This window comes from Myotis yumanensis, unplaced genomic scaffold, assembly GCF_028538775.1.
Source record: "Myotis yumanensis isolate MYYU_CA2020_CCGP unplaced genomic scaffold, mMyoYum1.0.hap1 SCAF_17, whole genome shotgun sequence".
Lineage (NCBI taxonomy): Eukaryota > Metazoa > Chordata > Mammalia > Chiroptera > Vespertilionidae > Myotis > Myotis yumanensis.
The window spans coordinates 32,408,805-32,434,538 of NW_027223768.1; the positions used below are offsets into that span (position 1 = coordinate 32,408,805).

General features: G+C 42.0%; 2 protein-coding genes across 2 annotated transcripts; one reads left to right on the forward strand and one right to left on the reverse strand.

The window, feature by feature from the left end:
- Positions 1–1,708: 1,708 nt before the first annotated feature.
- LOC138996169 (zinc finger and SCAN domain-containing protein 4-like) lies at positions 1,709–2,800 on the forward strand. The gene has a single exon (XM_070397122.1). The coding sequence runs from the start codon at positions 1,709–1,711 to the stop codon at positions 2,798–2,800; it is 1,092 nt and encodes a 363-aa protein (XP_070253223.1).
- Positions 2,801–6,561: 3,761 nt separating this feature from the next.
- LOC138996170 (membrane cofactor protein-like) lies at positions 6,562–22,497 on the reverse strand. Its single transcript, XM_070397123.1, has 7 exons — positions 22,368–22,497; positions 19,594–19,785; positions 18,845–18,947; positions 11,980–12,065; positions 10,731–10,928; positions 7,019–7,201; positions 6,562–6,641 (listed from the first exon to the last, which is right to left on the reverse strand). The coding sequence occupies exons 1-7, from the start codon at positions 22,495–22,497 to the stop codon at positions 6,562–6,564; spliced, it is 972 nt and encodes a 323-aa protein (XP_070253224.1).
- Between the last annotated feature and the right edge of the window lie 3,237 nt (positions 22,498–25,734).

Consider the following 25,734-nt stretch of genomic DNA (forward strand, 5'->3'; position numbering starts at 1 on the left):
GGCTTTTCAGTTTTCCCAGTACCATTTATTGAAGAGACTATTTTTACTCCATTGTGTGTTTCTCTTCCTTTGCCAAAATTGATTTGTCCGTATATTTGTGGTTTTATAGGTGGACTCTCTATTCTGTTCCATGGACCTATGTGTCTGTTTCCCTGCTAATACCATGCTGTTTTGATTATTGTAGTTCTGTAGTATAATTTGAAGTCAGGTAGCATGATAAATGCAGCTTTGTTCTTTTTCCCCCTCAGGATTGTTTTGGCTATCGGGGTCTTTTATGATTCCATACAAATCTGATGATTTCTCATTCTATTCCTAAAAAAATGACATTGAGAGTTTGATAGGGATTGCATTAAATTTGTATATTGCTTTGGGTAATACGGCCATTTTAACTATGTTGATTCCTCCAATCCATGAACATGGGATATTTTTCCATTTTGTTGTGTCTTTTTCAATGTCTTCTAATAATGCTTTGTAATTTTCAATATATAGGTCTTTCACATTCTTTGTTAAATTTACTTCTAGGTCTTTTAGTCTTTTTGTTGCAATTGCAAAAGGAAATGTTCTTTTTATTTCTTTTTTCTGAAGTTTTGTTGTTAGTATACAGGAAGGCAGTGGATTTTTGCACATTGATTTTGTATTCTGCAACTTGACTGTTATTTGTTTATTGTTTCTAATAGTTTTTTGGTGGGTTCTTTAGGTTTTTCTAAATACAGGATCATGTCGTCTGCAAAAAGTGACAGTTTTGACATCTAAATATGGAAATATTTAGATGGCTTTTATTTCTTTGTCTTGCCTATCGCTCTGGCTAAGACTTCCAGCACTATATGTTGGAAAAAAGTGGTGAGTGGACATCCGTGTCTTGTTCCTGATATTAGAGGAAAAGCTTTCAGTTTTTCACCATTGAGTATGATATTAGCTGAGGGTTTATAATATATGGCCTTTATTATATTGAGATACTTTCCTTCTATTCCTATTTTTGTTGTCAAACTAAAAAGCTTCTGTGCAACAAAAGAAACTGACAACAATACAAAGAGGCAGCCAACCAGTTCGGAGATGATATTTGCAAACAGTAGCTCCGACAAAGGTTTAATATCCAATATTTTAAAAGCTCATAAAATTCTACACCAAACAAACAACCCAATCAAAAAGCGGGCAGAGGACCTGAAAATACACCTGTCTTAAGAAGACATATGAAGAGCCAACAGATATGTGAAAAGATGTTCAATCTTACTAGCAATTAGGGAAATGCAAATCAAAACTGCAAGGAGATACTACTACACCTGTTAGAGTGGCCACATTCAACAAGACAAGCAATAAGTGTTGGAGAGATTGTGAATAAAAGGGAGCCATCATTCACTGCTTGTGGGAATGTAGAACCACTATGGAAAGTAGTGTAGTGATTCCTCAAAATATTAAGAATAGAGAGATGTAACAAAACAATAATACACAGAACCTAGCTGGAGATCCTGGCTAGAACCTGGCTAGAGAACCTGACTAGGCTGCTGATCAACTGAACGCTGTCTTCGAGTCCGTCTTCGTGTCATTCCTTCTTCGCCGACTCCGTCCACACCTTTGGGAACCCCTGGACCTGCTGGGGCTGGACCCCAACAGGGAAGCACATCAGAGCACATCACTGACAGCCAAGCCCCACAGCAGCTCAGCGTTGGGCCAGGATCATCCAGCGTGAACGTCTGTGTCCGTGAGGAGAATGGCATCTCAAGACGAACCAGCCAGGAACGGTCCCTGGGCAGGAGACTTCAAGCTTAGAATTCGAGGAGGACCCATCAACCAGGAGGGAGAGGAGGCGGAGAAGGTCGGCTTCCCCAGCCCTGGACTCATCTCATTGAACAAGGGCAGCCGCAGGCTTGGGAAGGCGGAGCTGCAGGGCATCTATTGGTCTTTCTGGTCGTGGCTGCAGCCAGACAGGCACAGTAAGCTAGAGATGATTGTCCAACTGTCAGTGGAGCAGTTCCTGCTCAACAGGCCCAGCAGCGAGAGGGCCGCGTGGCAGGAGAAGTGGGAGTCCAGTGGCAGAGACCTGGAGGCATTCATGGAGCACCTGGAGGATGAGGACCTGAGGCCCCCCAGAATGATACATTTCAGCCTGGGGGGGCAGGACGCCCTGTTCTCGGAAAACATGCCCATAGGACAGGTCCTGGCCCACCTCCAGGAGCAGTGCTCAGCAGCAGCCGCCAAGGCGCTCACCCGGGGGACACCCTCCCCGCCTCCCCCAGAGACACCCCCACCAGCAGCACCAGGAGATGCAGATGAAGATGGCGACAACCTTTCCAGTCCAGACCACCAACCCCTGGAGGAAGAGAGCCCTCAGGGCCCCGCAGAGAGCGAGGTGTCCGGGGAGAGTCCACGCAGCTCTGGTTCAGCAAGTCCGGGCGCTCCCACTGCCCAGGAAGAGCCTCCCCGAGAGGAGGCACCCCAGGAGGTGGGGGGCACCCGGAAGCTGTACCGGTGCAACCAGTGTCCCCAAGTCTTCAAGTACCTCTGTCGGTTCCAGCTGCACCAGAGGAGGCACAACAACGAGAGGCCCTTCCTTTGTGCCACGTGCGGCAAAGGCTTCTTCCAGGCCTCAGACCTGCGTGTGCACGAGCTGATCCACTCGAAGGAGAAGCCCTTCCGCTGTGGCCGTTGCGACCGCGCTTTCAGCCACCGGACCAACCTGCAGGCGCACGAGCGCATCCACACGGGCGCCAAGCCCTACACGTGCGCTCAGTGCGGGAGGACCTACCGCCAGTCCTCCACCTACCACCGCCACCTGCGGATGCACCAGGGACAGGCCAACTAATCTGGGGCCTCGCGCGCCAGCTCCTCTCTGAAGTGATACTCCTGTTCGGAACGGCAAAAAACTTTTTCTCTTTTTGGTGTTGGTTAAAAGGGAACATAAGACATTTAAAGAGGAGAAACCAAGATGGTGGCATAGGTAAACATGGGAGTTTGCTGCCTCAAACAACCACTTCAAAAATACAACTAAAAGACGGAATGGACATCATCCAGAACCACAAGAAAGCTGGCTGAGTGGAAGTTCTACAACTAGGAGGAAAGAGAAAAGCATACCGAGGCTCAGAGGAGGCGCAGTGCTGAAGTAAAATACTAAGGTTCGGAGTGCATGCGGAGCGGGCTGGAGGCTGAGGGCGCGGTTGTTGTTTTCAATCAGGAGGGAGTCTCAGGCTCTGAGCTCCAGTTCCGGGCGAGTCTCTAAGGACCCACACTCATACGGGAGAAGCGGGACTGTCTGGCATCGCTCAGAACCCTAGGGCAGCTTTCTCTCCGTGGGGCTTGCAGCGACTACTGGGACACTGAGAAGCAGAGCCTCTGAGGGCAAGACTGAGAGCAGCCATAATTGCTAATCCCGCCCTGTTGATCCCATGGGACCTGCCCCGCCCAAGCCCTGCAGGGAGGCTTTTGCTGGATAGCCTCAGGCAAAGGCTAGATTAGCACCTCCCTAGAGATCCAGGAGCCAGGAAGCCCAGAGGTCAGAGTGGGACCATCCAGCTTGCAGCTCCGTGGAACCATAAAAGACACACTCAAGGGGCAGACTCAGTGAGCACCAAAGCCCCATCGAAGCAAGTCTAGCCCCAGAGGGGTGTCTCCAGCACAGAAGTTCTCCCACCGCAGACACAGCTGATTCCCACAGCCAATTGGCCTGGAGGTCAATTCCTCACAGTGATAACTACAACAATCAAGGCTTAACCACAACAAGACTGTGCACAAAGCCCACAAGGGGGTGCACCAAGAGTGTCTACCTCAGGTAATTGGGACACTTAGCACAGAAAGGCACTCTATCGACACAGCGAAGCATAAAAAATGCCGAGACAAAGAAACAGGACACAAACGACAGAATTGGAGGAAAGCAAACTGCTGGATATAGAGTTCAAAACCACACTTTTAAGATCTTTAAAGAACTGTCTAGAAGCCGCCGATAAATGTAGTGAGATCTTCAAGAAGACTGGTGAAACCCTCGATGTTGTGATAAAGAACCAACTAGAAATTAAGCATACACTGACTGAAATAAAGAATATTATACAGACTCCCAACAGCAGACCAGAGGATCACAAGAATCAAGTCAAAGATTTGAAATACGAAAAAGCAAAAAACACCCAACCGGAAAAGCAAAATGAAAAAAGAATCCAAAAATACGAAGATAGTGTCAGGAGCCTCTGGGACAGCTTCAAGCGTAGCAACATCCGAATTATAGGGGTGCCAGAAGAAGAGAGAGAGCAAGATATTGAAAACCTATTTGAAGAAATAATGACAGAAAACTTCCCCTACCTGGTGAAAGAAATAGACTTCCAAGTCCAAGAAGCGCATAGGACCCCAAACAAAAGGAATCCAAAGAGGACCACACCAAGACACATCATAATTAAAATGCCAAGAGCAAAAGACAAAGAGAGAATCTTAAAAGCAGCAAGAGAAAGAAAATCAGTTACCTACAAAGGAGTACCCATACGACTGTCAGCTGATTTCTCAACAGAAACTTTGCAGGCCAGAAGGGAGTGGCAAGAAATATTCAAAGTGATGAATACCAAGAACCTACAACCAAGATTACTTTATCCAGCAAAGCTATCATTCAGAAGTGAAGGCCAGATAAAGAGCTTCACAGATAAGAAAAAGCTAAAGGAGTTCATCACCACCAAACCAGTATTATATGAAATGCTGAAAGGTATCCTGTAAGAAGAGGAAGAAGAAGAAAAAGGTAAAGATACAAATTATGAACAACAAATACACATCTATCAACAAGTGAATCTAAAAATCAAATGAATAAATAATCTGATGAACAGTAAAAAAAAAAAAAAAAAAAAAAGAATAGAGCTACCATATGACCCAGCAATCCCTCTCCTGGGTATATACCCGAACATCTCAAGATCATGTATTGGCAAAGATATGTGCACCCCTATGCTCATTGCAGCATTATATTCAGGGTGGCCAAGACATGGATACAACCAAAGTGTCCGGCAATAGAGGAGTGGGGAAAAAAGATGTGGTACATATACACAATGGAATACTACTTAGCCAGAAGAAAGGATGAAATACTGCCATTTGCAACAACAACAGGATGGACCTTGAGAATATTATGCTAAATGAAATAGGTCAGACAGAAAAAGCTAAGAATCATATGATTTCAATCATATGTGGGATATAAAACTGGAACTTGTGAACACACACAGCAGTGTGGTGGTTGCAAGATGGAAGTGGGTAGGGAGAGGAGAAGGAGGTCCTAATATAAGGTGACAGAAGAATACTTGCCTTTGAGTAACAGTCACATGGAGCAATAAACCTATCTTGTTACATAGAAACCCACACCTGAAAACCACAGGATCATATTGACTAGTGTCAGCCCAATAAATTTAATAAAAATTTTAACATATCACTGTAATACAGTCAAAAATAGAAGATTTGTTGTTGGGACAGGAATGGACAGAGTTCATGGGAACAGAGAGACAACTATAACTCCTATGAATTTACTGTATGTTAAAAACTGGCACTTCAAACAGTTGGAGAGAAGACATTAGATGTATATACCAAGTGATTTAAATGTAAAGAATGCAATCAGAACATATGGCTGGATTTTTTTATATAATTTCAGCATGGGGAAGACCTACAACTTTTGTAATAAAGGCACAACACACATAGCCATTGGAGAAAAAAATTAATACATTCAAGCACTTATTAACGTAAAACTTCTGCACATATAAGTGACCACAGATAGGAAAATAGTTAAATAAATATGGTATACATTATAGTCATCATTAAAAGGATAGGAATAAATCTAAATGCAATCCCAATCTAAGACTATAAATGTAAAATGTGAGGGTTAAAAAAATATGAACAGCATGATTCCAACTCTGGTTAATAACAACAAAACATGCCAAAATATGTATATCTACTCATATAAGGATATTAATGTACAGTAACAGATGAAAAGACAACTAAACTATTAAGTGATTAATTCAGGAAATGAAGTAGAGAAACAGGAGACTAATGTTTTTCTCTGTACACTTTTCTGTAATATTTGAAATTGTACTAATCTATATTTGTATACTACTTATCCTATATAATAAAAGCCTAATATGCAAATTGACTGAACAGTGGTACGACTGGTGAAATGACCGGTCACCATGATGTGCACTGACCACCAGGGTGCAGATGCTCAATGCAGCAGCTGCCCACAGGCCCCAGGCTGGCCAAGGTGGGTGGCAGCAGGGGCCCCCACCGGTCACCCCACAGATCAGCCCTAATTGCCAACCTGGCCTAGGGACCCTACCTGTGCATGAATTTCATGCACCGGGCCTCTAGTATAAGTTATAAAGCACAATCTATATCCAACCATATAAAATATTAAAAGGAAATAGAGCCCTGCCAGAGTTGCCCAGTAGTTGAGTGTTGCCATATGAACCAGAAGGTAAAGGTTTGATTCTGGATCAGGGCACATGCCCAGGTTGCAGGCTCAATCCCCAGTAAACGGGCCTGCAGGTGGCAACTGATCAATGATTCTCTCTCATCATTGATGTTTCTATCTCTTCTTCTTCCTCTCTGAAATCAATAAACCTATATTAAAATGTATGTAAACAGAAAGTTACTAAACCTGAGACTAGTAATTGTAGGTTTTGTACTCAGAGGTATTGACACTGAAAAACATATAATGAAGATGAGACCAACTACTTGGTAATTTCTACATTTTTTTTTCACTTATATGATGAATTATGCCTTTAGATCTTAATCTTTTTAGATAAAAATTCCCCTGCTTCAATGTTCTCTGAAAAATGATTGCTATACGTTTTTACACATAAGAAATGCCAGAAAACAGAAATTTGAACACCTATGTGATGTACATAATATGTGGAGACACTATGAAAACATAAATTTAAGTCCCACTTCTGTCATTGGAATGAATAGGAGATAGTGTTAATTACAAAAACTATTCATTTTTCATTATTCCTTATCATTGAAATTTAATGTCCAAGAAATAAGTTCTAAACAAAAAAGAAAAAAAACCCCTTTGTACCTTTAATACATTTTGGGATCTTAGGCTCCCAAGTACTGTCAGCTCCACAGACAATAGTGCTGCTGCCTTCAAGGTAAAATCCGTCCAGGCATTCAAAAGTAACCTCCGATTTGTACTGAAATTTTTTTCCAAATCCTGACGACATTCTTCCATTCTCCAGTGCTGGATATTCACATTTGACGACTGAAAAGTGAAGAAATTCCAGAATTAATGAAAAGCTGTTTTACAGGGGAAAGAAAAACTAGTGCAAATTAGTAATTTCCCCTGGGAACACAGAGGCAAGGAATGGAAGACAGAATGTTAACTTAAAAAACAAACAAACAAACACTTTATTTGTGCATTTCCTTCCTAGGTAAACAGATATAGAGACATCTAATAACCTTTTCCCACCTAGAACAGACTGCCATTATAGATGCTTGGTTTCCTATAAGTTTTCCCATTACTGACAAGTTTTCAGAAAGATCTGATTACCACGTACAATTTTCAGATACGTTCAAAAGCACTTTTGATGCCTTTCAGTGCTAGGGATTTTTCAAATTTCAGGCTTACACTGACTTAGTACCCTGATCTTCTAAAAAGGCAGGAGAGGCTCTTGTAATAAGGTAATGCTTGAGCTCAAAGGTAAAAAGTTAGAAAGAAGCTAGGCATGTAAGCATATGCAGAGAGAAAGTTATCAGGTATCAACAACATGCAAGAACTGGGATGTGCAAGAAATAGAAAGGCTAGTGAACTTAAGGTCATGTTTTCCAAATATTTTGGACTGGAACTCAGGGATCAAACCCCACATTTTATATTGTAATCTCACAGGTCTGAGATTAAGTTAAAACATAATAGTTAGCCTTTGTACCCATGTACTCAGGTATTTCCCATTCTGTAAAATAAAGTGCTGGGTATGATCTTCTAGATCAGTGATTCTCAACCTTGGCTGCACATTAGAATCACCTGGGAATCTTTTTAAAATCCTGATTTCTGGGCCTCATTTCTCCAGAAATTCTGTTTCTTTGTTATGGGGTGGGGCCACAACATTAGTAACAAAGAAACAGAATTTCCAGAGGATGAGGCCCAGAAATCAGGATTTTAAAAAGATTCCCAGGTGATTCTAATGTGAAGCCAAGGTTGAGAACCACTGATCTAGATTGATTTCAGGATCCAGCAATGGGTTTGGCAGACTTGGGGAAAAATCACAAACAAACAAAAAACAAAACAAAACAAAACAATGGCTGGGAAGTATATACAAGAGAACATCTTTTAAGATTAAATCTGAGGAATACATAGGGTCCATAATGCACTGCTTTTAAATCAGAAGAGTGCTCTTCCTCCTTAAATGTGGACCTGAATTTCCATCAACCTGGCTCACACTCTTTGCTCTTCCCTGCTGATTCACTTAGATTCCACCCCATACAATTTGTACCCCAATTTGCAAACCCAAACAGTTTGCAGTGACTTTTCCATATGGATCACCTGTCCTGGCTCAGGCTTCAGACTTTCCTATAATCTCTCAAACAAGCAGCAGCTGGTGTCAGCATGCCCCATACCCCTCAATAAGAGGCCCCAGGCCTGCCATTGGTACTAGCATGACTTGCTTTACATCTTGGCTTTTTCTGGGCACTTCAAGCCCAACACAAGTAGCAGCCATATGAAGATTGCTCTGTAGTTCCTGACTGGTGGCCCCAGGTGGTGGCTGACTTTGCACCTTCATGGGACCCCCAGAGCCTGTGCACCCAGTAGATAGCTTCAAACCATGCCAGATTACAACTCTACACATCCACAAGCAACACTCTCAAGGATCAGACTCAGTGAGAACCCAAGCCCCACAGAGGCAAGTCCTGCTCCATAGGAGTGTCTTTTGCACAGCAGCTCTTCCACTGTAGTCGCAGCTGGCCCTTACAGCCAATTGGCCTGGGGGTAGTTTGTCCCAGTGGTACCAACAGTAATCAAGTCTCAACTACAACAAGACAGTGCACATAGCCCTCACAGGGGCACACATAGAGAGCCCAGCTCAAGGGAGGCTGAGCCACTTGGCCCTACAGGACACCTATTACACAGCGCCACTCTACCAATTGCAGGAGACATATCAGCGTTATCTAATACATAGAAAAAAACACAGGGAAGAATCCAAAATGAGGAGAAAAAGAAACATGTCACAAATGAAAGAACAGAAGAAATCTCCAGAAAAAGAACTAAATGAAACGGAAGCAAGCAAAATACTAGATACTGAGTTCAAAACAATGGTTATAAGGATGTTTGAGGATCTTAATGATAGCTTCAAGGGACTTAGTGAGAATTTCTCAGGAAATTACTGAGAACATCAAAGAATGAAAAAGGATGAGACAGAAATTAAAGGACACATGATCTGAAATGAAGAATAGTTTACAGGAAATCAATAGTAGAGTAGAGGATGCTGAGTGATTTGGAATATGAGGAAGCAAAAAACACCCAATCATAGCAGAAAAAAGAATAAAAACATATGTAGATAGTTTAAGGAGTCTCTGGGACAACCTTCAAGCATACCAACATTCACATCATGAGGGTGCCAGAAGAAGAAGAGGAAAAATTATTGAAAAGCTATTTGAATAAATAATGACAGAAGACCTTCCCTACCTGGTAGGAAAAAAATGGACTTACAAGTCCAGGAAGCACAGAGAGTCCCAAACAAGATGAACCCAAAGAAGTTCACATGAAGACACATCATAATTGAAATGTCAAAGGTTAAAGACAAAGAAGGAATCTTAAAAGCAGTTAGTTACCTACGAGGGAGCACATGTATGACTATGAGCTGATTTCCCAACAGAAACGTGGCAGATCAGAAGGGAGTGAAAAGAAATATTCAAAATGATGAAAAGAAAGATTCTACAATCAAGATTACTTCACCCAGAAAAGCTATCATTTAGAATTGAAGGTCAGATAAAGAGCTTCCCAGAGAAAAAAAAAAGTAATATAATTCATCACCACCAAACCAATATTACATGAAATGTTGAAGGATATTCCACAAGAAGAAGAAGAAGAGGAAGAGGAGGAGGGAGAAGAAGAAGAAGAAGAAGAAGAAGAAGAAGAAGAAGAAGAAGAAGAAGAAGAAGAAGAAACAAATAAGTGCCAATAATTACATATCTATCAACAATTGAAACTAAAAATGAAAATAAACAATGCATTGTAAGAAAAAAAACGGGTGAATAAAATAGAACCAGAGGTATGGAAACATGGAACAGACGGTAGAATCTCAGAGGGAAGGAGGGAGGAAGTGGGTGGAAAGAGAGTAACCAAAGAACTTATATGCATATATGCATAGCCCATGGACAGACAATAGGATGGTGAAAGCCTGGGGTGGGGTGGGAACTGGGTGAGAGGGCAATGGTGGGGGAAACAGAGGACATCTGTAGTATTGTCAACAATTAAGGTTTAAAGAAAAATGAAGGATAAAACTTCCTTAAAGCCAGTGTGTGTTTTTTGAGGCTCTGAAGGCAAAAAAAATTTTAATTCGTGTATATACATAATCATTAACAATATATAAACAGTTATGCCAAGAACATGTGGAATGAAGAGTGGGGAAACTCTAAAAGTAGAACTAGTGTTTATTATTTGACATGCTTAAAGTTAAGTTAGAAACAAATTACTTTGTTTTAATTTTTTTATATGTTGGCCAAGTTATTTAAAAGTTGATAAACCTTTCCACACTATTTACAAATGAGAGGGTAAAAAGTAGAAATATTATGACCTTTACACTCAGGAGGGTCAGGGCTCCATTGGTTACGCCCAGAACAAACAAGCTTGCTCTCTCCAACAAGGGAATATTCATCTGGTCCATCTGAAGGCTTACAACTGTAAGTTACTTCTTCATTATATTCAAATGTATCTTTGTGGCTATTGGTGAATTCTCCATTGGCTATTTGTTGAGGTGGTTGACACAAAATCTCTTAAAAAGAGAAAAAAAGAGGACAGGAAAGACAAAAGAATATGTAAAAGATTAAGACGGCATTAGTAATAGCCTGTGAACTACCTTCAATAAGTTCATTACCATATGATTTCTACATCTAGTTGCAAATTCAATATCCATTTGAAGCAAAGTTTATAGAAAGAAGTGTATTATCCCAATTCAAACCATCAATAGAGAACTGAAAATTTAGAATAAGCTCATTTTTTAAAATACCCATAGAAGATACCTGTATGAAACACCTGTATTTATCTGTGAGGCCACACTAAGTTTTTCTAATCATAAGAGACACTGACAATTTAATGAGGAAATAAACTTATGACTTAGGAAGACTCAGTGCTAGTTGAGAAATGCTACATCCATTCCTGAATCAGTGGTTCTCAGGTATGCCACAATTTTGTCTTTTCTCACTGTCACCCTTAGAGTGGACAGTGACATTTTCCAATGGCCTGAGCCTGTCTGATAAGCCGCAGGATGAATGTGGAGCTCTTCCTTTAAGCCAGTACTGAAGAGATTAGAAAAACTGTAAAGTGTCCGGCCAGCAGGGCTCAGTGGTTGATCATCAACCTATGAACAAGGAAGTCACAGTTCGATTCCCCGTCAGGGCACATGCCCGGTTGCATGCTCGATCCCCAGTGGGGGGGCGAGCAGAAGGCAGCAGATCAGTGATTCTCTCTCATCATTGATGTTTCTGTCTCTCTCTCTTGCTCTCCCTTCCCCTCTGAAATCAATAAAAAATATTTTTAAAAAATGTAAAGGAATGACACTCCACTGTTTTGGAAACGTTTGATCTTACAAAAAAAATATATTGCATTTGTTAACATGTATTGAGTTTATTGTTCTTAAAAATGAATTAGTAAATAATTATTATAAACATCTCTGTTTTAATCCCAAATGTAAAGAATATAAATAGCACTAACCCACCTGCAGAAAAGCTCTGTGGGGTCTTGGTTAATTGTAAAGAATACAGGGGTCCCCAGGCCAAAAAGTTTCAGGACTGCTGCTCTAAATTGTAAAGACAGAATGTACTTACTTTCACAATGTGGTGGCTCCTCACTCCATTCCACATCGTTTCCAGAGAGTTCACAATGTATAATTTTTGTTCCAACTAAGGAATAACTAAATGAGAAAAGAAATGATTATTGTTTATCAGTTAACAAGAACACATAATAATGAAGAAGTTTTTATATGGTTGTTTTTCGGCACTACAGTAGCTTCAGGGAGAAGTTTCTGAGGTGACAGGTATAGAATGTGTTAACTGAATCTGCAATGTAATTAAACGCAGAGATTCTTCATGTGAACACACGTTGGCCTAGAGCAAAGTGTCTAAATAAACCTGTCACGCCTGACAGTCTGGTGATTGCTACCTCTGGCAGGCACAGCACACTGTCACATCTGTGTCCTTGCTCATGCCATTCTGCTCTGTCAGGGCAACGACTCAGCAGCCAGATCTGGCCCAAGAGCTGACCTGACTGCATTCGAGTCCCAGCTCCAAGAATGACTTGTTTGTTGAGCTTGGACAAGTTGCTTAATGTTTCTCTTTATTTTTTAATTTTTTGTTAACCCGCACCCAATTGTATCTCTTCAATTAATTTTTAGGGAGAGTTGAAGGCAGGGGGAGCGACCGAGAGAGAGAAACATGGATGTGAGGGAGACACCTCCATGGTGCTGCCTCTTGACCTGGGCTGGAGATCGAGTCCCCAACCCAGGAATGTGCCCTTCATCAGAATCAAACCTGGGACCCTTCAGTCCACAGTCTGGCGCTAACCTCTCAGTCAAACCGGCTAGGGCTGGTTCCCTTTCTTAAATTCCCCATCTGTGGAAATGTATATACTTCGTGGGATGGTTTTGAGTAGTAGGTGTATTAGCATCAGTGCCGGGAGCCAGTCCATCCTTGCTGCTAGACACAGTCACTGCAGGAAAGAAACATCTGCACAGCATATGTTTCAAGGGACCTGGCATATATAGCATATTGTTCTTAATATGTTTGCTCTCTTTAGCGCCATGTGTTTTAACCAAGGTCACCTCTCCGAGAAAGGTTGTTTCCCCAGGTGGGGATTTTTCCCTGAGGTTAGGGAGGGGATACAACCCCTTAATTAAGTGCCAGGCGGGTAGTTAAGCTACATAATCTTTACTCCCTGGAATGGAGATAAGAACCGCCCTAACCTTTGTAATAGAAATTGACAGGATTAAAATCGGCTGGTATAAATATGGATGTAACAAGACAATAATCATCAGAACCTCATCAGTTCCTAACCAGAGCTCCGACCAGAACTTTGGCTGGAAATCCTGGCTATAGGTCCTGACTAGGCTGCTGATCAACTGAAGGCTGTCTTCGTGTCATTCCTTCTTCGCCGACTCCGTCCACACCTTTGGGGACCCCTGGACCTGCTGGGATTGGACCCCAGCACATCAGGAACACAGGAGTGCTAGGCAAGTTTTTGATGTTATGAATACTCTTCAGATTAAGAGTATCTTCCCAGGTAGAGCTCAGGAAGACCCCTCCTCCATGAAATCTCCGATGATTGTAATTCACAGAACTCTCTCCTCCTTCTGGACTCTCCTTATAATGAGCCTGAATAAGTCTATTTCTGTGGTAATTCCCACTTATTATTTTATTGGACACTATGTATATATTGTGTTTTTCAATGAGGCTAAAACTTCTTTGAGAATAATCTATGTCCACCATTTTCAACCTTCTTCATCTCATGGCACACATAAAATAATTACTAAAATTCTGAGGTACACCAAAATATATATTTTTTGCCCATCTGGCAAAAAGAATAGGTATAATTTTGATTCATTCATACCGGTTGGCTATTATTGTGTTGGCAGCTGTCAGGTTTTATTTGAAAGTTTAAGAGGTGAGTGCACCAACTAAATGGTCAGGTATTGCATGTTTTAAAAATTCTGTGGCACACGGGTTGAAAAGTGCTGGTCTCTGCCCTAACCTTTTGGTAGTTCAAAAGGTAGACTTTCTCTCTACTATTTATTGGATATTCTTACTTGATCTCGTTTAAATATAGTGAGTAAAACCACCTATTCATGCTTCCAGCTGACTTTTCCTCCAAGGCTAATTCACTTGACTTATAATGTATTACGAGGGAATTCTGGGATGATGGCAGGGTAGGAAGCACCAAATATATGTCTCTGCAAATAGACAAGCATTTCACTGCTAGAATCTGCCTGATGTCATTGTTTTGAACTCTGAGGTCTGTTGAAGGCTTGCACTTTCCAGGAAATCCTTGGAAAGGTAAAATGCAGGAATATTGGTCAATTTCAGCTGTTAGCACAGTGGCAGTTACCCATCCCACTCCCACAGCAGGCAGCTGTGCATGTGTCCTTCAGGCGGCTTATAGGCAGCCTGAGGGACCAGGCTGTGCAGAAAAGCCCATGTCCTTGGGGGTCTGTGCTCTCATAATCCACTGCTGTTGTTGGTCACAGAGAGGCAGACAGAGGCTGGCAGCCATGTTGTCACACCTCCCCCAGAGGTGCAAGACCCATCCTTCCAGGGGATTCACAGACCCAGAGATCATCGCTCCAACCTTCATTTTTCTCTTTTCCCCTTTCAGGAGACAGGCATTATGAACGGTGGATTTAAGCAACAACTGTACACCAAATATGAGGGAATGCGCATGCCCAGAAGAAGGCTCAGTTTACATGTCAGGCTGATCCTCAGCACAGAGACACGCCTCACCAATAAAAAAACAAAACAATAACATAACACAATAAACCCTAGGAAATGGTGAGAATTTGATATTTAGAGTTACCTCACTATTACATTCAAATGTCCAGTTCAACAAAAAATTATAAGGCATATAAAATAATAGGAAAGCATGGCCCATTCAATGGAAAACATAAACCAACAAAAAGAATATTCCTGAAAAAGCCCTGAGGGGACACGTACTAGACAAAAGACTTGAAAATAGTCAGTGAAGCTGCATGTACATCTTTCGCAGGCCCTCTTGGGGACAGACCTTCAGTTTTCAGTTCCATAGTCCTCTTTCCCTTCCTGAGGCAGCTGATGGTAGTTGCAGAGATGCGGCTATTTGGGAGTACCCTGATGGGCAAGACCATCCCTCTCCAGGTTGAGCCCAGTGATACCACTGAGAATGTCAAGGCCAAAATCCAAGAAAAGGAGGCTAAATAGTCAGCAGATACCTCATCAGGAATTTGGGGGCCAGAAGACATTGAACTAATAGACACAAATAAAAACAAAAGTTCAACCAAATATCCTCTCTACAGTAAAACTGTGCTGCAAAAGTGAGGGAAATATTAAGACTTCCCCAGAAATGAAAGTTAAGAGAATATGCTACCACTATACCTCACCTGCAAAAATGCTCCAGTGTGTCCTAAAAGATGAAATTAAAGGACACTAGTGAGTAATGTTGTCTAGACAGTCAGTCCTAGTATGAGGCAGTTTCCCTTAATGGCCACGATGGTACTGGGGGAAGATTCTTCCCCCAAATTGCACCAAAAGCTATAACGATGAATGGACAGGACCCGAGTGTGCCAAAAAGTAGCAAGATAATTGCATTAAAAAAATCCCTCCCCTCTCTATTCAGATAAGTTCTGTGAGCTTGGACAGGATGGTCAGATGACCTTTGAGCTGTGAGTTCCAGGTCTCGGGCACTTGAATAAAGCCTCTTTCCTTTTGCACCCGTGTCTGCCTCACAAGTTTGGTTTTTATTGCAGCAGGCATCCAACCATACATATTTTGGTTACATTAAGTCATGCCATATGAATCAACATCTCACTGAAGGTATATACATGGGCAATTATTAAATCTCGTATTTTGTAACAATGGTCTGTAAATGCATGTTTATCTTCTATGTGAATTAAGAAACAAAGCATACAATGAAAATATACAGTGTACAAGCCAGGATTTCAATTATTATTGTAGATGATAGGATGATATTAACAACCCAAAGGAATGAGGACGCAATTTATTGAGTTTAAGTTGGTATAAATTAAAATGACAGTGTTATAACTCCAGCATGTTAAAAGTAATCCCCATGGGAACTACCAACAAAATCACTATAGAATATATATAAAAGAAACTGAGAAAGGAATTCCAATATTTCATTACAAAATCTAGCAAATGAAAAGATAATTGCACAAAATGAGGGGCAAAATAAAATTTAAAAAATGCTTTAAGCAAACAAACAGCGCCCTCCTTGTCAGTAATTACTTTAAATTTAAATAGATTAAATTTGACAATCAAAATGTAGATATGGGCAGAATGGATACAAACAAAAGATCCACCTATGTTCTCACTTGGGATTCATAGAGGTGAACAAGTTCAAAGTGAAAGGATGGGAAAAGATCTTCCACCCAAATTGTCACCAAAAGAGGGTAGCATCACTATACTAATTCAGGCAAAATAGACTTTGACTCAGAAAAGGTTATAAGAGACAAGAAGCACCTTATATTTTAATTAGTTTTACAGACTGCAAGAAGATATAATAATTACAAACATTTATGCACCAAATGACAAGCCTTCAAAAAACATGAAGCAAAACCTGACAAAAGTTTAGAGAGAAATACCCATTTCCATGAAACAGGCGTTTTTCCAGTAATAGTTGGGAGACTTCAATAACCCACTCACAATGATAGATAGCACAACTAGGCTGAAATAAGCAAGACTGAAAATAGAGGACTTCAACTATTAGATCTCACAGGCATAGAGCACCATGGAACGGAACATACATTCACCTCAAATGCACATGGGGCATCTTCCACGATAGACTATACGATGAGCCACAAATTAATATTAACCAATCAATAAGTCTTAAAAAGATAGATATGATACAAAGTATCTTCTCTGACCACAATGGGATAAAGTTGTGAAACAAAACCTTTGCAGACTGAGGTTTTCCTGAAGGAACAGGTTTACTGACTAGCCATACAGTCACCAGCAAAAAGAACCAGGTCCTGGGGCATGCAGTCTAATCCACCAGCAGCAGGGAGGTGAAGGCAAGCATTTCCGCCATCCTGGTTTAATGGGGTTCTTTTACAGCTTTGAGTAGAAAGATGTAAGTTATTTTGAAGGAATTCACATTGGCTATAGATAAGGGGGCAGAAGAAGGGAAAGTGGGGCTAGTTCTGGGATAGGTGCATAGATGGGAGGAAGAAGTGTTTGCTGCTTTTGGATAGTTTGCTGGACAGTGTGAAAAGTTCATGTGGAAGCTGGATGAGGTGAAATCTGGTGGTCAGCTACCCCTGACTGAATAGGAGCTATACTACCTCTTATATCCATACTATTCTGAAATAGGTCTGAATGTTGGCTCAAAGTTTCAACACACATTTCCTGAGTTTCTGCCCTTTCTTTTGTTAATTGACTAACTCCCCGTCTCTCTCTTGCCCACCCTCCAGCCTACTATAGTTTAATTTTGGACCATCTCACCATAATTACTACATTTTTAATGACTATGATAGGCTTATTATTACTTACTAGAGGCCCAGTGCACAAAAATTTGTGCACTCGGGGGGCGGGGGGGGGGGGGGTCCTCCAGCCTGGCCTATGCCCTCTCACAGTCTGAGACCCCTCGGGAGATAATGACCTGCTGGCTTAGGCCTGCTTCCGGGTGGCAGAGGGCAGGCCCAATCCCTAGGTGCAGCCAATGAAAAGGGTAGCGGTCGTACGCTAATTACCATGTTTCTCTTTTATTAGTGTAGATTATATGACTAGTGGCCCGGTGCACGAAGTCATACACATTGAAAGGAAATTAATTAGAAGAAATATTTTAATATCGCTATTTGCCCTTTCTCTATAATGGAAGTGTGAACCAAATTCACAATCCACAATGACAGATGGAAACATAGGTGTGTGATTTGAGCCAGTGAGAGCTTTATATGTATCACTTATGCACCAGTCAACTTAGCCTTTTATAGATATAGAATAAACTTCCTTAATTAGACCTGTTTCCTAAAAAGTTAGCTAAACTTTTTCCAGCCCAGTGAAGCACCCCAACTTTTCTTTCAGGTAACTGTCAGCAACACAGCAGTAAATATATCAAGACGAAGCAGATTATTATTGTAGATCACACAGGGAGAACAAAGGGTAAAATATTTAACTGCAGCAGTGTTGTTGTTTTTTTAAAATATATATATATTTTTTATTGATTTCAGAGAGGAAGGGAGAGGGAGAGATAGAAACATCAATGATGAGAGAGAATCATTGATCACCTGCCTCCTGCATGCCCCCTACTGGGGATTGATCCCACAATTCAGGCATGTGACCTTGGCTGGAATTGAACACGGAACCCTTCAGTCCGCAAGCCAATGCTGTATCCACTGAGCCAAACCAGTTAGGGCTGCAGCAGTGTTTGACTATATTCTGCGCAGTGAGAAAACCTGAAGTCATTTTCAAGGTCCACCATTTCTTCTTTTCAATCGGGTCAAGTTTCTAAGCTTTCTAAATCTCCATTTCCTGGCTAATGAAAAGAAAATAGGATTCCACTGAGTCTCCTATCCACCTACTCCAGGACTTCCGTGAGGATCAAATGAGATGAGGCCTGGGAAAATGCTTCACAGACATTTGGTTACAGTGTGAAATGTTTCCACCTGGGTGTTCCTGGGCTAAAGAAACTGTAAGGACGCTAGTGGTCACTAGGGAGAGGAAGCTGGCGGTTGCTACATGACGTCATTACCCTATGGTCAAACACTTAGCATATTAGCCTTTTATATTATAGATAGATACAATTGTGCTTTCCTTCGATTTAAATTTCTTTCTATTTGTTGCACATCTTTTCAGTCTCCAAGGGTTGATTGGCTATAAGTACAACTTGTTCCACAGAAAGCAAGATGAAATCAATATCATGGAAATGCTTGAGAAGAGAACCAAACCAAAAATGGAACCAGCAACATTTACCTTATTCCTTCAAGGAGCAACTTACCCCTCATTACAAGCATAGTGAGCTTCTGCGCCAAACTCCAGGGTTTCACTAATGTAGACTATTTTGCCATTTAGAGGTTCTCTTGGCTGTGGGCATGACTTTTCTAAAAGAAAAATTGCGAATTTGTTGTTTTCTACCAATGACAAAACATATTTGAATCAAAATGAAAATTCTACATTGCTCTATTAAATGCATGGAAATATTTTCTTTCTTGTTTATTTTTATTACATTTATTGGGGTAACATTGATTAATAAGCCTATATAGGTTTCAAGTGTACATTTCTAGGATACATGATCTATGTATTGCATTGTGCTCCCATTACCCAAAGTCAAACCATCTTCTGTTACATATATTTGGTCCCCTTTACTCATTGCTACCCCCGCAAATCCCCACCCTTCCCTCTGGTAACCACCAAAATGTTGTCTGTGTCTCTGAGTTACAGTTTTATATCTCTTTTATGAGTGAAATCACATAGTTTTCAGCTTTTTATGACTGACTTATTTCACTTAGTATAATGTTCTCAAGGTCTATATCCATGTTGCCGTTAATGGTCAAACTTAAGATTCACATTTACGCATAGCATCAATGGCCAAATAAAAAATTTCCTGGAGATTTTCAAAGCCTGAAAAAAAATAGATTCTAAATTTACATCCATCTGAGAAAACCATCATGGTAATGGGGGAATATGCCATCTAAAATGTGTGAAAATCTTTAGAGCAATAAAAATAAAAAAATGTTGTGTACTTACTTGTACAGGCCTCCTGGAGAGGAGGTGCCCAGGTGTTATCAGGCTGACAAACAGCAGAGGAAGGAAGAATAGGAAAACGACGCCTGTATCCTGGGCGACACTCATATTTTACCTGGTACCCAGGATTGTAAGGGGGTGTAGGATCACCCTTGGGTTTCATAGATTCAAATCTTGGCAGCTCACAACAGGCATCTGAGCATGAGAGAATAACAACATAAAACTAAAGTATTTTCTCTTTTTCACCAGCCTGGGAGAACGGCCTGGCAGTAGGCAGGTTGTATGGAATAAATGGAAAGCCCTTGGTGAGATTTTAAGTGATTGTGCCAGGCTTTTACCAGATGATGAGCTGTGCTTGCTTTAAATAACATTCTACTAGCTTTGGTTTCTTTGAGATTAATCTGAATATTCTTTCAACAGTAAACTGAAGAGACAGCAGCAATAACTTTGGTTTCAAAATACTATTTGTAGGTATGTATCCTTCCCATTTTTTTTGTCCTTTTAAATGTTAATTAGATTGTTTATTCGGGATTATATCTGCTTCTGAAGGAAGGCCCTTATAGGTATATACTTTCATCATCTGACTGCTTTTGCTGTATCCTATACATTTTGAAAGGTTTTGTTTTTATTTTCATTTTTCTCAAGGTAGTTTCTTGTGTTCCTGTTGGATTTGAATATTTTACTGGGGTGTCAGCCCCCACTTAATATTATGCTTCATATTTCTGGCACTTATAACGGAATGGTTGTACCAAGGAAAAGAGATTGAGCATTTGCTAACATAAGTGTGACAAGCCACAAAGGATCTCTGCATTCTAGTAGAGCTAGGACAGAAAAGATAGTTTGGGTAGAGGGACAACAAGTCAGGGGTATTTGAGCTGGAGTGTGGGGGTCTCTCTCAGATATTTTGCTCAGAGAAGGTGGCTGAGGGGATTATCATCACACCTCAGTTTGAAGGACAAGGAGCCAATTATGGAAGAGAAAGGAGGAGCCTGGGGACAGCAAGTGCAGAAGCCCCAAAGCGACAGAGTGTGGCCTCTGAGCAGAAAAGCCTTCCCTCCCAAACGTCATTTGTTAAATGCTCTCAGAGAAGCATGCTCCTTCCTCCAGGGCACCTGACTGGGGTTATCACACTAGCATTGTGGTCTGGTTACTGTCCGCCAGTCCCAGTACCTTTCAGCAAATTTTTATTGATTGCCTACTGTGCGCTTGGCACTGGGGATCTAACAGTGAGCAAAACACAGTCGCTGTTTATGTTCATGTGTGTGCGTGTGCAAACAGGCAAAGTGTCAAATAAGGATCATGAAAATAGGAATGGCTTGTTATTGGTCACCAGTGTGTCCCCAGAACCAGCACAGGGCCTGGCACATACAAGGCAAATAATTTATTGAATGAATTCTCCTAAGGAGAGAATGCAGCATAGAAACTCTCTATATAATAGGATCCTAAAAATTACTTAGATATAGAAACACACATGCATACAACCACAGTTGGAAATATAAAGTATTCCATGTTTGTCCTTTGATTGTATATGTTTTCTACAATAAGCATATATATGTATATATGTATTGATTGTACTCAGTGAAACACAAATCAAACTTAGTGGATGGCTTTCAGCTTTAGTTTATCAGAGATAGGGGGAAAGCTTATTGATCTTATTTATTGTTCTTTCTTATGACTCATCTCTCACTAAGTGTTGCTACCAGTATTTTTTAGGTTGCTTCTAATCTCCCTTTAAATGGGACCCAAACTAGTGAAAAAAAGAAAAAAATATTGCCCAAAGACCTGGGGAAGTAGCATAACATATTATTGATATTGGATGAGAATGAGAAAGGAACTCCAGAGTTAAAAACAAGCAACAGCCTGGAAACCAATACCTATATGATTTGGGGGCAACAAGCAGCCTGTTACCTTTTTGTACAAAAGGCACTGCGTATCCTTCCTAATTCTTCTAGATCCCAGGCCCTGGAGCTCGCTCTCACTTAAGGGCTCTCTGGGTAACACGCACTCCCCAAACCCCATACAAAGCAAGCAGTGAGCTTCCTTGCCCCACACCCTGACCTGGACCCTTCTGTAAAGCATACGCCTGGTAACACCCGGCCTGGGATCCCCCAGCCCAACCCAGTGGGGCGCAGCACCCCACTCACCAAGGCTTCACTGAGCCCAGGGGACACAGGGCAAAGCCTCCTCAGGGGCCCAGCACTGGCCCAATCAACATCCCCACACACTGGGCACTGAGGAGCAGGCCCACACCTTCAGCACCTGCTCAGGGCTTCCCATCTCCTTTCTTTAATTGTTAAACATGCCCCCCATTTCCCCACCCCTTTGCCCTCATCCACTCAGCCCCGCCCCACTCCTGGCCTTCCCCACATTATTGTCCATGTCCATGGGTTATGCATATATGCATACATGTTCTTTGGTTAATCTCTGACATCTTGATTAGCTCAGTCCTCAAACACCTGCAGGCTTTTGCTAGGGACACAGCTTGGCCCCCAGCAAACACTGACTGCACCCAGGGCTCTGCAAGGCTCTGTGCCTACCACCTAACAACCCTCCCCGCGGGCCCTCTGAGTCCCCCCTCACTTCTGGGTCCCCCACAGCACAACCAGGAGGATCTGTGACTAAGGCTTCTACCCTGAACTCGCATCACCTGGGTCCACAAGCCCTGAGCCTCCTCCCCCACACACCAAGCAAAGTTCCCTTTGCCCTCTGCTCCTGTAGACCAGCTCCCCTACCCGCTCTAGTTTCCCTCCAGAGCTGACACCCTTTCCCTTCCCTACCTGAGCATGTGGGTAGCAGGAGCTCTAGGGCCACCACTAGGATCCCAAGGAAGCCCCAAGAAAAGGGACTCTCCGGGCGACCGGAGGATGCCCTGCGCGGCTGGTAAGATGCCGTCATTGTTCTGGACATCAGTGGGAAACCCGAGGGACCGTATTTGCCTCTTGGAGTGCCTGTACCAGACGCAACAATCCCCAGACTCAAAAGGTGTCAAGTTCTTTACCGTTGGTGGGCGTGGTCTGGACCTTGACATCACAGTAGGGCGGGGCCAATGGCGGGCTGGAACGGGGCGTGGCCTGGCCGAGGTCTAAACCAATCCTGTCCTCTGGCTGCTCAGGCTCCGCCCCGGCCTGTGTGGACCATTCTTCTACCCGCCAAGGTTTGCTGGAAATGGTGCTTCACTGCCATGTCCCTAAACAGGCAGTTATCACCCCACGTAGGAAGGGCGGAACGGAAACGAGAGCTGGCCCAGTCCTCATTGCCCCTTTCCGGGACATCTGGATGGAAGAATAAAGCGAATTGACCTGAGGCTAGAAACTCAGAGTCCAGACAGAAGGTTGCCTAGAGACCAGCACACAGATGGAGTCTCAGAAAATTCTTTTTCTTGAGATATCATAGGACCCGGCCCTAAGCACCCAGTGGGAAAGGGGATCCCCCACTTCTGCCAGTGGACACCCCATTTCTACAGATAACAGAGCCAGGGCCCTTACTCATGTTTGGCATTAATCACGCATAATTAGGGACAATAGTTGAGATTTCTGTGGTTGAAGGTCTGCTACTGAATCCTCTCAAGGCCTGGTAGATTTCAAAATCACCAGGATAGTTTGTCCACTGCACCCCCAACCCCAATATAAATGCCTCTGCCCCTAGTCCCTTGAGAGGCCCTTGGGAAGGTACATTATTAAACAGCATGCCTTAAGGATATTGGGTCTCAACCTATAGGACCCTTGCCATTTTGGAACTAAATGTTTTATTGGAGACAAAATACATATGTTTGGAAAAGGCTAAGGACAGGGTGTATTAAGTGTCAAATTCCTGCGCCGAAACCGGTTTGGCTCAGTGGATAGAGCATCGGCCTGTGGACTGAAAGGTCCCAGGTTCGATTCCGGTCAAGGGCATGTACCTGGGTTGCAGGCACATCCCCCGTGGGGGGTGTGCAGGAGGCAGCTGGTCAAAGTTTCTCTCCCATCGATGTTTCTAACTATCTATCTCTCTCCCTTCCTCTCTGTAAAAAATCAATAAAATATATTTATTTTAAAAAATATATATATATTAAAAAAAAAAGTGTCAAATTCCTGGATGTGGTTAATGCCATGATTGGTGGGATGAGTAGGAATTGAAAAAAGGGAGAACTTTTGTGGTGAAACCATCTCAATTCTGGAACAATAAGAATGAGCAAGATTTACTGCTAGAGTCCTGAGTAAATCTGTGAGACTGGTTTTTAAAAAGAATAAGGAGGGATATTAAAGAGCATATGGAAGGTGTTGACATTCTGTTCTTTAGTTGGCAAAGAATCAAAATGTCAGCAATTGTGAGTAAACGTATTGGGAGCAGCAGCATCCTCAAATGTTTAGTTTTTAATATAACTTTCTTGTACGTTAAAAGTTTTACAATGGACATGACTTTTACACCACCACTTCTGTTTAGAGTTTATCCCAAGGAAATTATCAGAGCTGTGAGCAAAGATGTCAAATTTTGGCAAAATGTGAAATGCTAATTGTAACAGTAGTAAGGAATTTATGGGAATCCTAGGCAGCATGCAATGTAAAAATATCAATGTAATTGATAGATTTGTAAGTGTATAAAACAGACTTCAAATCAGCATCTGACCTTTGGCATTTCTTTTATAAAACAGAGTGTATATTGGTACACATAAAAGAGATTAATTGGAAATATTCCCAAAGTTAACTAAGAGTTAGTAGGATTGGGCATATTTCATTTTCTTTGTGCTTTTTCCAGTTTTCTCTATAAATACAAGTTACATCTGGACTCATGTAATGAATAAAATTTTGATAATCCAGTTTCTGTCTCCACGTCTTATTTTGTTCATAGAATGATGCAGGTAGAACATGTTCCACGCAGGGTCAAGGATGGAGAGGTTGGTGAGGAAATGGAAGCTCTCAGTACAAAACTCAAATGCTCCTTCTGGAATTACAGAAGTTCATATATATTTACACAATTCTGCATCTGAGATGTACTGAAGCCTTTCTGAATTCAACAAACCATGGAAATTCCTGTTCCTCCCTGAACAACACAATGTTTTGATTCTTAGCTCAGCATATAAGTCACTCAGTGTGGAGGTGATGTGTAAAACTGTTGAGCATGAGAAAAATATACCTGCCCCAAAGGACTCCTCACGGGATCAAATTCATAGCCAGTATCATTTACAGAGTAAACTCTTGCACTCCGTATTGCATCATGGCCAACAACTGAACTACCCAAAATGCATATGCTAATCACAGTGCTAGCATTACATGTACTCTACAAGTTCACAAGAATGTTTTCTTGCCCTCTGTTGTGGTAGCTATGTAGGATACCAGACAGTATGGCATAACCTGAGGTACTGAGTAGATAAGATAGATAGAGAATAATGAATAATGTCACCAATCCCTCTTCCTTCTTTTGTCAAAGAAAAAGTGTTCTCAGAGTTTAACTGAAGAAAGAGTCTCATTCCAGAAAACCCACAGGTCCATTTAACTCACAAAACCGTTCCTTCAGTCCTTTTCCTGAACCGTGGCTGTGGCAGGGGAGGTAAACAGGATCCAGTAGTTTGGAGGAGGCTTGTCGTCCTGCACTGAACACAGTCAAGACTGAAAGGAGTATTGCAGGGTGTCCAAATGCTTCCCTGGCCAGGATGAAGCCTCACCTCTTTCTTAAGGCCGGGAACACTGTCCTTCCACCAAGGCATAGACCCCGGATGGGGCTATCAGTTCACCTGACACCCCAAGCAATTACTGCCGCCTGATCCCTCATCATTGTTCTCTATCTCACAAGACTTCCCAACATCATCTGACACATACATCACCATTGAGAATTCTCATGTCCTTCAAAATGTGATTAAGTCTTTGTAGTCTGTTTCTTTTGGACACATCTTGAATCTGGTATTTGAGGCCAAGCTCTCCAAGTAGATAGAAAATGCGTTGGCAGCTGTGTGTCCCTCATAGCTAAATGATACCACCTGGTTGGCTGTAGGTGTGTAAATGGGAAGGCACACTGGACTCATGGCACACTCGGGCCTCGTGCAGGCTGTACTGGCAATAGCTCCCACCTGTGGAAATAAAGCCTGAGGCGTTCTTCATAAGCCCGAGACACAAATCTGAACACAATTTAGGTGAAATAATGTGTTAAGTCTCGAGCCGAGTAATTCTT